The sequence below is a fragment of the Poecilia formosa genome, unplaced genomic scaffold, assembly GCF_000485575.1.
Source record: "Poecilia formosa unplaced genomic scaffold, Poecilia_formosa-5.1.2 Scaffold159, whole genome shotgun sequence".
NCBI classification, from domain to species: domain Eukaryota; kingdom Metazoa; phylum Chordata; class Actinopteri; order Cyprinodontiformes; family Poeciliidae; genus Poecilia; species Poecilia formosa.
Window position 1 is genome coordinate 1191040 of NW_006800098.1, and position 13508 is coordinate 1204547.

The 13508-nt window shown below is 37.9% G+C and overlaps 2 protein-coding genes across 4 annotated transcripts; both read left to right on the forward strand.

Annotated features, from left to right (window-relative positions):
* The first annotated feature begins 3070 nt into the window (after nucleotides 1-3070).
* LOC103146508 (E3 ubiquitin-protein ligase TRIM39-like) lies at nucleotides 3071-7689 on the forward strand. Of its 3 annotated transcripts, none has more exons than XR_001663656.1 (3): nucleotides 3071-3204; nucleotides 4311-6771; nucleotides 7593-7689. XR_001663656.1 is itself a non-coding variant. In XM_007564470.2 (2 exons), exon 2 carries the CDS (start codon nucleotides 4313-4315, stop codon nucleotides 6026-6028), a length of 1716 nt encoding a protein of 571 aa, XP_007564532.1. In that variant the 5' UTR covers nucleotides 3071-3204; nucleotides 4311-4312; the 3' UTR covers nucleotides 6029-7593. The 3 variants fall into 3 exon arrangements, 1 of the variants encoding a protein (XP_007564532.1); XR_477143.2 differs by having other exon boundaries at nucleotides 4311-7081; nucleotides 7148-7593; XM_007564470.2 differs by having other exon boundaries at nucleotides 4311-7593.
* A 1636-nt stretch (nucleotides 7690-9325) lies between these two features.
* Nucleotides 9326-12891, forward strand: LOC103146509 (E3 ubiquitin-protein ligase TRIM39-like). Its single transcript, XM_007564472.2, has 2 exons — nucleotides 9326-9384; nucleotides 10594-12891. The coding sequence occupies exon 2, from the start codon at nucleotides 10596-10598 to the stop codon at nucleotides 12243-12245; it is 1650 nt and encodes a 549-aa protein (XP_007564534.1). The 5' UTR covers nucleotides 9326-9384; nucleotides 10594-10595; the 3' UTR covers nucleotides 12246-12891.
* The last annotated feature ends 617 nt before the right edge of the window (nucleotides 12892-13508 follow it).

The window sequence follows — 13508 nt, forward strand, 5'->3', positions numbered from 1 at the left end:
CAAAAAAATGCTTCTTTTTGCTATGGAAACTGATGCGTTTTTGATGCGTTTGACAAAACGCATCAGTTGAACCTCTTGTGGTCAACGAATCACACGTCACCGATTAACGTCATTTACCCGCTGAACCAGAGTCCTTGAATGTAAGCCCTCTGCGATCATTTGGTCACTAATAATTTTCACAATTAGACATGTCACAATAACAAAATTGGCTGAATGATAAATTGTTCCAGTAGTTAATGTGATAAACGATAATATTGTAGTTCATGTGATACCATTTTTAAGCACTATAATGGTAATGGCAGAATAATAATAAACCAAGAAAACATTCTCAAAGATTAATAAACTTTCAATTGTAATGAACAGTTCACACTGGAACTGGAAAACATTTTAAATATCGAAAACAAATCATAAAAACAACAAATAAATAAATAAATTTTGACGTCTTGGTAAACACAAGTGTCCATCAAAAAGGGGCTGGAGAACAAAGCACCAAATTAAACATTTTATAATCCAAATTTGGAAGAAAGAGGGAAAAATAAAAAACAGATAAACGATAAATCATGTCAATGGAAATTATTCAGTTTGCTTAAATTGATCATGTGATTAATTGATTGAATAATTATTGTGACAGGCCTACTACAGTATTTGAATTTACCTAATTAGTACGTACGTTCGTACATACGAACACCTGACTGGCTCCGCTGGTCATTGGTCACGTGACCCTCCTGTGGCGAACTCCGACTCCGAATGCCACGTCACACATTGACGTCAATGACCCGCTGAACCAGAGTCCTTGAATGTAAGCCCTCTGCGATCATTTGGTCACTAATCATTTTCTTTGTCTTTCAGGTAAATGCTTGTAAACACAAAACCCACCCTGTAGATCCAAACTGTAGATCTATAATGTAGATATAAACAAGTACTTATATCTACATCACGGTATTTTGTTAGACACTCTTAATCTAGGTCCTCTGTGATAGTTTGGTCACTTACTCTTTTCTATTTTGTGTCAATATTTGAAAAAACAAAATCCCAAATATTATAATGTATAATTACATTATATAAGCTGCATACTTAAATAATGTAAAATTTTATTTGAGATAATTACTGTTTAAGACGAAAAAATGAAAGGGCCTGCATTCAAATACTGTATGTAATTCATTTCGTACATATAGACCTTGATCTTGCGATTAATTGATTGAATGATTATTGTGACAGACCTAGTACAGCATTTGAATTTACGTAATTAGTACGTACATTCAAACATACTAACACCTGATTTGCTCAGCTGGTCATTGGTCACATGACATCCTGTGGCGAACTCCAACTCCGAATCCCACGTCACAGATTGACGTCAATGAGCCGCTGAACCAGAGTCCTTGAATGTAAGCCCTCTGCGATCATTTGGTCACTAATCAATTTCTTTTGCAGGTAACGTTAGGAAACAATACCCATGAAATATAAATTATCTTTCTTTAGAGAAACAGAGTTTAAATATATAATCTCTCTCTTTCTCTCTCTAGCTATAAAGGTAGAGAGAGAGAGTTTATATATGTTAAACCTATAAGGAACCACACAGATATTGGATCTGTTGTCAGATCCAATATCTGGCAACTCGCCACTGTTCCAACTCGCCATTGTCGCTCAGGTACCAACTCCTCTTAAACCTTGTGCTGATTTCCCTTAATGAGCCACAGCTGTTGAGTCTACACCTGTAGGTCACACCCTGGAGGAGAACAGATTATGGCAAGCTGTTTTAACATAAATTCTGTTTCGTCTGACTATCCGTAATTACATTCCAGATATCTAAAAATGCATTTTGACTATACAAAACTACATTTTGACTATCCGGAATGGTAATTTAAGATATCTGTATTTACATTTTGACTAGTAAGAATAATAATTCAAGATATCTTAAATGACATTTTGACTAGTCAAAATTCCTTTCAAGATATCTCAAATGACGTCACTGGATCTGTCATTTGACGGGACACATATCCGTAATTACGATTTAAGATATCTTCAACACAATTATGACTAGTCAAAATTACAATTTTAGATATCTGAATTAAGAATGACGTGGAAGCCCCTTTGTGGTGTCCAAACAGTTGCCTGCAGAATTTTACGTTTCCTGCACAAAATTGTCAGTAAATGCCACAAATTAGAAAGAGTTCGACAATGTTGGAAATGCGGACATAGTAAAACTTAATAAACTATAAGACTGCTTCTGATATCTGCAAAGAATTTCCTGTTTATTCATTTCCGACGAACCCAATGCACTTAAAAACAGCTTTCAAAAGCTAAAATTGCTATTGTCAAACCATTTTCAACATGAAAGTGGCCCATTTTCGAACATCTTTTTTCGTTTTCTCTACTTTTCATTGTTTTATTAAACTTTCAAATTGCTACGTAAGTCAGGGACCTTTTGACTAGACAGAATACTAATTCAAGATATCAATAATGTCATTCTGACTAGTCGGAATGTCAATTTAAGAAATCTTAAATTGAAAAGCTGTGTAATTCAAGATATCTATATTCAATTCTATCTTAAAAGGAATTTTGACTAGTCAAAATTACAATTCAAGATATCTTTAATTTAATTTTGTCTAGTCATTATTTGAATTTAAGATATCTATAATTCAGTTTTCACTAGTCAAAATTACATTTCTCCTATCCAAAAATACATTTAAGATATCTTGAATTATGGAGTAATTCGAGATATCTTAAATTAAAATTATGACTAGTCATAATTTAATTGTAGATATCTGAAATGTGCATTTCAGATAGTCAGTAATTAATTTAAGATATCTTGAAGTGAAATCTCCATACAAGTCAATGGTAAATCTGACGTCATTTCGACTAGTCAGAATGTAATTAGAGATATCTCAAATAGTTATTTTGTCTAGTCAAAATATAATTTGAGATATCTTAAATCGCTAAAACGTCTAGTCATAAAACAATTTGAGATATCTTTAATGTAAGGGCGGTAAAACCGAATTTATGTTAAAATGGCTTGCCATAAACGGAACAAAACAACCTTCAGACCTCAGTGTACATGACGTTTCGAAAAAGAAACTTAAAAGTGCAGTTCATTAGATAGTTATCATTTCCGGCAAAGGCGAGGAGAAGATCGTTCAGATATTCTAGACAAAAAAGACTGCGTGCCTAGAACGAGACTGAAATCAGACAGAGACGACGACGCAGGTAAAATTCACCCTTCTTTGAATATTTATTCGGATTTAGTAAGACAGTTTTTTTTATTTCTGGTGATGCTGCTAGGATTTCAGACCTACTCTGACCTTAAGCTGAATATGGAAATCTTAATAAAATAAAACATGTTATACACTCTAACTACTGCAGAAAACATATACTTGTGCTGTACTGTGCTAGACAGTTAATGCATGCATTTTAAATCAGTAAAAAAATATTAATGAAGCAACTGTTTATATTTATGGAAATTATTGTCAGGACCTTGGCATACAAATTGGCAAAGTAGGTGCATGTTTTAACATCTTTACAACAAACCAGTTCACAGCAAATCAGTCATCATTCAGTTGTCAACAGACTTCCTGCAGCTCTTCATAAGTAGGAACTGTTAATTACACAGGATCTAGAAATGTTCCCTCTTTAGAGTAAGAATGTGAACATACACTAGATGAAGTACATCGCTGCTTGTGCTACCTGCTTGATATACTGAAAGGTCCACATCCAAGGTTTTTGTCCATTTATGGACAGTCTGGGAAGATCCGATTTCTTGTAAAATTGCCATCCTTAAAATAGTCAGATAACCAGGAAGTTTTGGTTGCATTTGTGTCTTCATTGCCACTCCCCACAAACTGAATTCAAAGTATGTTCAAACTGGTTCTTTCATGTTCTTATCATTGGCTCCACCTCTTACTGTCAACAACAAGGTCCATCTGTCACCAAGAAACTTTAATAAATGTTTCTTGTTGCTATTTAGCTCCAATACCAAATACCCAAGTGATTTTAAAAAAAAAATAGCTGATTAAGAATTGATTTGTATGTTTGGCAGTTTTAATGATCAACACTTATTTCTTGTTCTTTTGCTCTGCCTCTGGCAAAAAAAAAAAAAAAAAAAACCGAAAGGTTTTTGTTTTTGTTTGTTTGTTTTTTGCTTTTGAGATATTTTTCCCCCAGTGACCTCAAGTTGTAGTATAATCTTTCATTTTAATGACATAAACATGCATTAATTCACAGGTGGCTATTTTTTATTATCTTGTTAGAATTAAATTCACTCCTCTGGTTTAAATTTTGAATGTCAAACTCAATTGATCAATTATCCTTTTCAGACATGGCCTCAGCTTGCAGCATCCTGTATGAAGAACAGGTCCTGTGTTCAATCTGCCTCAGTGAGTTCAAAGAGCCCGTCTCCACTCCATGTGGACACAACTTCTGCAAGGGCTGCATCACCCAGTACTGGAACAGTCAGGACAGTAGACCTGCACAGTGTCCCCTCTGCAAAAAGAAATTGGGCAATAAACCGAAGCTGCAGGTTAATTCAGAGTTCAGAGACGTGGTGGAGCATTTCAACCATACGAGATTAAAGACTGGTCCCAAGATTGTTGCCCAACCAGGAGAGGTTCCATGTGACATCTGCACCGAACCCAAGCTCAAAGCCCACAAGACGTGCCTGGTGTGTTTGGCCTCGTATTGCAAGCCACACCTGGAGTCCCACCAGAACCTGAAGAAGCACAAGCTGATCGATCCTGTGTCCAACCTGGAGGACAGGGTGTGCAAGAAGCACGACAAGATGCTGGAGCTCTTCTGCCGCACAGACCAGAAGTGTGTTTGCATAATGTGTTTAAATGACGACCACACGGGGCACGAGGCTGTCCCACTGGAGTGCGGCTTCAAAGACAGGAGAGGCATGTATGAGAATGTGACCTTAGACATGAAAAAGACGGAGAACTCCAAATCACAGAGTGTTAAAAAACTCAAAGATTCAGTTCAGAAGAGCAGGAAAATATCCGTCAACGACATTGGACAGATTGCAGAAGTTTTGGCAGCCCTGGTGCTTTCTTTACAAAAAAAGCAGGATGAACTGGTTAGAGCAATCAAACAGAAGCAGATAGAATCAGAGAAACAAACTGAAGGTCGGATCACTCTGCTGGAGCAACACCTTTCTGATTTGAGAAAAAGAAGGTCTGAAATTGAGCAACTGATAAAGTCAGAAGACTATCTTTACCTGCTGCAGAACTGTCCATCCAATTTTACATCTGCGAATGCCACTCTGTTAGACCCACTTACTGAACAGCACACCTATGCAGGGTTGGTGAAACAGTCAGTAGGTCAAATAAAAAAGAGCATCAATAGGGAGATAGACATGCTGATTCAGAAGATCAGTTCGTCTGATTGCTGTGGAGCTGAAAACATGAGACCTTCTACCCCAAATGTGTGGCGTCCGCCGAAGGACAAGCTGATGATGATCCAGCAATGCAATGCAGTCGATGTGACTCTGAACTCCTATAGCGCCCACCCATACGTCATTGTATCCGCAGATGGGAAGACACTGAGCTATAGACCAACAGAGCACTTCTTTACTCCTTTGGGCTGGCGATTCAGACATTACTATGCTGTTCTGGGAAATGAAGGTTTTTCTTCAGGTCGGTTCTACTACGAAGTTGAGGTCAACCTGAACAGATCCTGGACCTTGGGAGTGGTCAAAGAGTCCATTAACAGGGATGAGTTGTTCCCATTCACACCTGAGCATGGAGTTTGGGTATTTTTGGGCTCGCTGTGTCCACCAAACATCAGGAGAATTGGTGTATTTGTTGATTACGAGAGGGGAGAAGTCTCCTTCTACAACACAGAGACCAGGGATCTGTTGCATTCCATCGCAGGATGTTGCTTCACTGAGACAAAAACAGGACTGCAAGCTTTTCTTTACTCTGTTGTTGGACTCTCCACTGTTCACAGACCAAAGCTCCACCCTTTCTTTTTACTAAGTGGATTTTTGTCTGATAGTCTTACTATCACTCCTGTGGAATGTACATCCCAAGATGCTTGAGAAGTGTTTTTCTTTTACTCAAATGAATATTTTTGATAGTTCCTACTATCCCTTATATACAATAGCGAGCAATAGTGGAACATTTCTCTGTAACATGTCTTCCTCACAAGTTCTCAACATCCATCAGATCTCCAAAAATACATATTAAAATAAAACAAAGTCTTCCTTTAAATCTCTGGGAGACTGAGAATATTTTACAACCAAACTATCAAAAATTGTGGAACTTATGTGCGAAACTCTGACTTTGTTTCAACAATTTAATGAATTTTAATTAGTCTAATTATTTGTAAACGCACACGTATACAGCGTCTTATCTGTGTTTGAAAAATTAAAAAAAAAATTTGTTTCAAGCCAGTTTTTAAATGCATTCATCTATATGAAACGATACATGTGTTGCAAATACATAATGCATAAATTATAGATTTCAAATAATACTATATTATAGTACCTATAAATACATACAGGGATTTTAACGTATATGTGAGGGGGCACTAATTTACTGTGTGTAATTAGAACTGTGCAGTTGCCTGCAACTGATTGGGTCAGCAGGTCACTGCTTTTACTGACCGCGATCTGTGTCATGTGACTAACATTTAATGGTCACATGACATGTGATATAGATACATGATGTAGAAACGTAGAAATAGATATTTAAATCTACATCACAGTATTTTTTAGACAGTCTTTGAATGTAGGTCCTCTGTGATAATTTGGTCACTTTCTCTTTTCTTTATCGTGTTGTGGTGGGATGGTGTTCCACCCTCCCCCTCTCTGCGCACAGGGTGCAGCAGGAAGCGCACCATTGATTGGTGGGCGGGGCAGATGCCTATATAGTTGGGCGGGCCGCTGCAAGGTGCGTGCGTCTTTGTTTCTCCCACTGTTGCTGCGGTCGGCGGCTACATGTCGGCTTGTGGGTTTGGTCGACTCATCTGCGATCTGTTGCTCTGCTGGCGTTGCCGCCTGCAGCTGGGGGTTGCTGTGGCGGGCGGCTTCAATCTGGTCCTCACCTGCTGACCCGCTTCCTCCCGGGTTAGGCTGTGTTTCCACCCCTGGGTAAGCTACCTGTTTAATGTTTGTTTTTCTTATATGGATCCACAGTTAATGGGCTTTCTGTTTCAGGCACTTGATTGTGTTTGGAGCTGCAGCGCTTTGGACGCTCTGCTGTCTTGTCTTGTTTGATTGGGCCACTCAAATAAACCTGTTGCGGATTGGGCAGGCTGTGTGTGCGGGGCATTTCTCCTCTGGCCCCATCGAAGGGCATTTGGAAGCGGATGACAACGACTTGTAACTTGTTTTGTTTTGTGATTGAAGTTACTAATTTGTTTGGTTTTGATTTACTAATTTGTTTTGCATTGCATGTTTTTATTTCTTTGGAATAATTGAACTTGTCTGTCCTGTTTCCTTTTGTGTTCCTTTTGTCCCAGGGACCGAGTAGTGGGCCTGAAGCCTCGTTTTTAAAAGGAATTGTTTTAAAGGAATTGTTAAATAAAATATTGTGCACTGAAAGGTCTGTGTTCGGGTGCATCTTGTTAATTTTAAAAAGATCTCCACCTGCTGGTCACAGTGTCAATATTTGTAAATGCACAACCCAAATATTCTACCAGCTTACATAAAGTGTACATGATATAAGCTGCATATTTCAATAAAATATAAGTTGTTTATGACGTTTTTCTTTGAGATGCTTCGCTTTGAAAAATAATTACCGTTTAAGACGAAAAAGGAAAAGGGTCTACATTAAAATACTGTACATAATGAGAACTGTGCGGTTGCCTGCACCTGATTGGCTCAGCTGGTCATTGGTGACCACGTGACCCTCCTGTGTCGAACTCAAAGCCCGAATCCGACGTCACAGATTCACGTCAATGTCCGACTGAACCAAGGTCTTTGAATGTAAGCCCTCTGCGATCATTTGGTCACTAATCATTTTCTTTTGCAGGTAACGTTGGGAAACAATACCCATCAAATATAAATGATCCTTTCTCTCTATCCTTTCTCTCGAAAGGTAGAGAGCGGTTGAAGATATAGATATCTATGTATATCTACATAGATATCTAGATATATCTATATAACACAACAAAATACCACAGGATATGTATATCTTACAGAAAATATATTTAAGAAGTCAAGGAATGTATATTCTGGGTAAAAAAATGATTTTAAAAAAAAGTACAATATCGATTAGCCAAAGTACATTTATGCTTAATCTCTTCAGTTTTTAGTTTTACTCATTAAAATGATCCAAAATTTATTTAAATATCTTGATTCACTCTGAATCGCACTGGATTTGGATGTATCCCAAATCCAGTGGAAGGAATCAACAGTAATCCCAATTTTCAAACAGACTTTTTTTTTTAAATGCTTCGCTTTGAAAATAATTAAACTTTAAGACGAAAAAATAAATAAAATACCCTATATTCAAATATAGTGCAATGACTGTGCGGTAGCCTGCAACTAATCATCTGGTCATTGGTCACGTGACCCTCCTGCGACGAACTCAAACCCCAAATCCCACGTCACAGATTGACGTCAATGTCCGCCTGGACCAGAGCCTTTGAATGTAAGCCCTCTGCGATCATTTGGTCACTAATCATTTTCTTTTGCAGGTAACGTTAGGAAACAATACCCATCAAATATAAATGATCCTTTCTCTCTTAAGAGAAAGATCATTTTTATATTATATATTTATATAGAACTATATAAATATATACTGAATTTTTTTTTTGTTTTAAACATTTTTTAAGTACATTTATATTTCTGGAACAATAAACAATTACTGTTCCAGAAATTTCTGGAACAATAGTTGTTCCAGAAATTCCTCAATAGGAGCCTATCGGTAAGGCATCTGATTTTTTTTATTTTTTTATTCATGTTAGAAAATTAGAAATTCTGTCCATTCATCCACTGTCTATTCCCAGTTGTCTTTGAGGTGTCATAAATGCTCATAAGGTGATTCAGTTTATATTCCACCTATTGAGATAAATGATTTCATTCATTAACTTATGCCAATTAATGGCATAAGTTAACCTGCGTTTACCTGTCCATAAAATACCCCACTACTTTTTGCTTTTTTTATGCTGCAACATATATATTTAACAATTTGAAAATACCTTTACAGATTTAAATGTAAAACTGTTTGTGATATGAAGAAGTTTCTTCTTTGTCCACGGTTCCTGTTGAGAGAGAGAGAGAAAAAAGGAATCAGACTGCCCAACAAATGAAAAGCAGCTGTCTGTGTCATTTCTTTTCCCTGGAGAGGAAGAGGCGGGCAGAATCTGACTGTGCAACAGTTGCAGAGAAATGAAACCTACATGTCTGAAGGGAAACGTTTCTTATTCAAAGGACGAGCAGCTCAGCAGGTATTAAACCCATTTTGTTTAGCTCTAATTTTAGAAAGAGTAAAAATAAACATAGTTTGAAGTTTACTAAAGATCCGCACGGATTGAAAAGATAGAGAATATTGGACTATTATGGTAGATCCAGAGAACAGTAAACACGTTTATTTCTCAAACTGAGAAACTATAAACAAAACTGTCTGACTTTGCACATACAGGTTAGGAGATGAGTCTTTAAAGTAATCATGAGGACAAACTGTATTCGTTTTATGGTTAATTTTCCTGCAAATTGAACAAAACAGTGTGTATTTCTGTGTTTCAAAACAAGAACTGGGAGTCAGTCACACGTTTTTCTATCTCAGAAGGTTATGTAAGGACACAAAGTCCCTAAGTTAGCCGATATAAAGTATTTTGACAACGTAATGAATGCCCGATCGAACACAATATAAACATAGCAAAATTTATACACTATTGCAGAAGGCAATAAAGTAATCTTAGTAACATGGAGCTAAGATATAATTGTAAAGTATACACTCTATTGCTTAGCACTTAAGCAGTAAATTGTAGATTTAAAGTGAAATTACTTAAATCAACTACAGTAATAAGGGTTAATTAGGTTAATAAAGTTATCACTTAGTCTTACAATCCTGTGAAAATATGTTTATCTTCTTCCAGCTTTCTAACTTTGTTGTCACTCTTAAATATTTTAAATCACTAATGTTTTAATATGAGATATAAATAACCCAAGTTGTTTGAGCCACAACAGCTGCATCACTTTTCTTCTGTTTTGCTTTGTTTTGATGTTTTTTTTACTGTGGAGAAATTTTTATTTCAGTTGAGTGATAGAACGTTTCTGAACTACAGAATCGAGATTAAAATCTAGATAGACTTTGACTAGGCTACTCCAAAACCTTTTACCTGTGAATAAACTCAACTTTCGAAAATGTGGTAAATTCATGCCTTAGTGACACAAGTGAATACTTTTTCACATAGGACTGAATTGGTATGGATCACTGTTTCCCCCCTAAAATATATAAAATTATCTAAAACATGCATTTTGTTTTTACACAAGTTTATCTTTTTCACACATTAAATTTTGCATTATGATCTGAAATAAAATTGAGTAGATTCAATCTTCTGTATTTACTATGGTAGGACAGAGCAAAAGGAGTGTCAGCAGTGCACTCATAAAGCATTAATTTCAACATTTTAAATGCATTTTATCCTTTTCAGACATGGCCTCAGCTTGCAGCATCCTGTATGAAGAACAGGTCCTGTGTTCAATCTGTCTGGGTGAGTTCAAAGAGCCCGTCTCCACTCCGTGTGGACACAACTTCTGCAAGGGCTGCATCACCCAGTACTGGAACAGTCAGGACAATGCGCAGTGTCCACTCTGCAAGAGAAGGTTGGGTAATAAACCAGAGCTCAAGGTCAACACAGAATTCAGAGATGTGGTGGAGCATTTCAACCGCATGAGAGTACAGGGTGGACCTAAGATTGTCGCCCAACCAGGAGAGGTGCCATGTGATGTCTGCACCAAGCCGAAGCTCAAAGCCCACAAGACGTGCCTGGTGTGTTTGGCCTCGTATTGTAAGCCACATCTGGAGTCCCACCAGAACCTGAAGAAGCACAAGCTGATCGATCCTGTGTCCAACCTGGAGGACAGGGTGTGCAAGAAGCACGACAAGATGCTGGAGCTCTTCTGCCGCACAGACCAGCAGTGTGTTTGCATGATGTGTTTGAACGACGACCACACGGGGCACGAGGCTGTCCCACTGGAGCGCGCCTTCAAAGACTGGAGAGGCATGTATGAGAACATGACCTTAAAGATGAAAAAGACAGAGATCTTTTCATTTCTAAGTGTTAAAAATATCAGATGCTTTGTGGAAAAGAGCAGGGAAACTACAGTGGATGAAATCAGAGAAACTGTACAAATTTTAACCGCTTTCGTTGCCTCCGTACAAAAATATCAGGGTGAGCTGGTTGAGGCGATTGAGCAGAAGCAGAAAGACATAGAGAAACAAGCCGAAGATCAGACAACTCTGCTGGAGCAAGGCATTTCTGGTGTGAGAAGACTACGATGTGACATTGAACAACTTATGCAGTCAGAAGACTATCTCTACCTGCTGCAGAACTACCCATTCAATGTAATGTCTGAGAACACTCATCTGATGGACCAACCTACTGACTCCATTTTGCGAATGACACAAGACATTCCTGACATTGGTCAGCAAGGCCATATAGAGATGGTGAAAAAGTCAGTTGGTCAGATTGAAGAAACGCTCAGAAATGAGATGAAGATGCTGATCCAAAAGGTTAGGTCGCCTGATTCCTGTGATGCCCCTACACAGTCACACGCAGCTGAAAATATGAGCGATAATCTTCTACCCGAGCTGTGGAGTCAGCCTCAGGACGAGCTGATGAAGATCCAGCAATGCAATGCAGTGGACGTGACTCTGGACCCTTACACAGCCAGCAATTGGCTCAAGGTGTCTGGCGATGGGAAGCGACTGACCTTTCGTGGACATCAGCAGATCTTCTCCTCTTTCTTTGGCAGGCCATTTAAATACCTGCCTTATGTACTGGCAAAGGAGGGGTTTTCGTCAGGCAGGTTCTACTATGAAGTCCAGGTCAGCAACTGTAAAAGATGGCTCGTAGGAGTGGTCAAAGAGTATATTAACAGAGAGATTAACTCCATTCCTACCCCTGAGGATGGGGCGTGGATATTAAACACACCAAGAAACATGTTTCTGAATCAAATTCAGACCATCGGGGTGTTTGTTGACTACGAGGAGGCTAAAGTCTCTTTCTACGATGTGGAAGCCAGGTCTGAGATATGCACATTTACAGAAGGTTCATTCATGGAGACAACACCTCTGAGATAATGTCTTTCCTCAGTGGCAGGTATTTCATCCATTCACAGACCAAAAATATACCCTGTGTTTGGAATATATGATTATTATTATGGGGATAGTCTTGTTATCTCCCCTGTAAGAAAACCGTAAGCTACAGTAAGAGGTAAGGGGAAACATGTCTGACTATGAAGTTCAGAATAGTGTGAATCATTCTCTTAATTTTGCCAGATGGCCCCAGTAGTCTGAAAATGAGTCACCGTTTGTTGTGCATTTTCCTGCAATACTCAAATCTGACCACTAAGTGGCACTAACGTTTAATAAATGTTCAACTCCATTATTAGGGTATCAGTTCATCGGGTCCCTCACAGCAGAGGAACAAATATCTGAAGACAAAGAATAAATGAAGATCACAGGATTTTTATTGAACCAGACTAATATTACAAATATTTTTCCTCCATACCATAGCCGCAAACTTTAGTGGATTTTATCGGGATTTCAATGCTGGATTAAAACTACGCTAAGTGTGACATGCATTTCTTATTGGGACAGAGCCTCCTCTTTTTGTTCAAATACTAGATACATGTGTTATTTGCAGAATTTTTCTGCATGCTTTCTTTTATTTCAAATAACATTTCTGCTCTTGTTTGCACATTTTTTTGCGTTTTATAATTTGTTTTTTTTAAGGACAAATACACACATTTTGTACATTTTCAATTATCTTATGCTGTTGCACATTTGTTTTAATCTGAGCATTCTGATTTTAATAACTGCACAATTTCCTAATGCTGTAAACTCTTATTTTGATCTATTTTACCCTTGTGTGAATACAAATGCTTCCACTTATCTCTAACTTGCTGCTGAATTTCTTAAATCGTGACAGAAATGAAAGATGCACATCCAGCAAGCAGAAGTTCCCACTTCTGGTTAAATTAGTGGACACGGATTTAGAAAATTGCAGCAGTCCACCTCCACTGATGTGTTTTTCTCAAGGGGAACTTAAGCCAGTGGGTTATTTTTACCACAGCTTTCTGACTGACTGGCGCCCAGGGAACTGGGACACTGTAAACGTTTGACTCTGTGTCTCTCTGACGAAGGTCAACGTCTGGTTTTCTTTAGGATGATGGATAATTGTGCGGATTAGAGACATAATCCCGAAATAAGCCCAATTTGCTCTTCAAATACACTGAATTGGGCAAATACATGCAACATCTGACGTGTTGCTTTGGAGCATCAGTCTGACATACTTAGTTAAAGTCAGTTGAATACATTTTTGGAGAGAAAATTAAACCAGTT

Bases quoted from the DNA above. Each gene is read 5' to 3' on its own strand.
- LOC103146508 (XM_007564470.2), top strand. From the start codon at position 4,313: ATGGCCTCAGCTTGCAGCATCCTGTATGAAGAACAGGTCCTGTGTTCA.
- LOC103146509 (XM_007564472.2), top strand. From the start codon at position 10,596: ATGGCCTCAGCTTGCAGCATCCTGTATGAAGAACAGGTCCTGTGTTCA.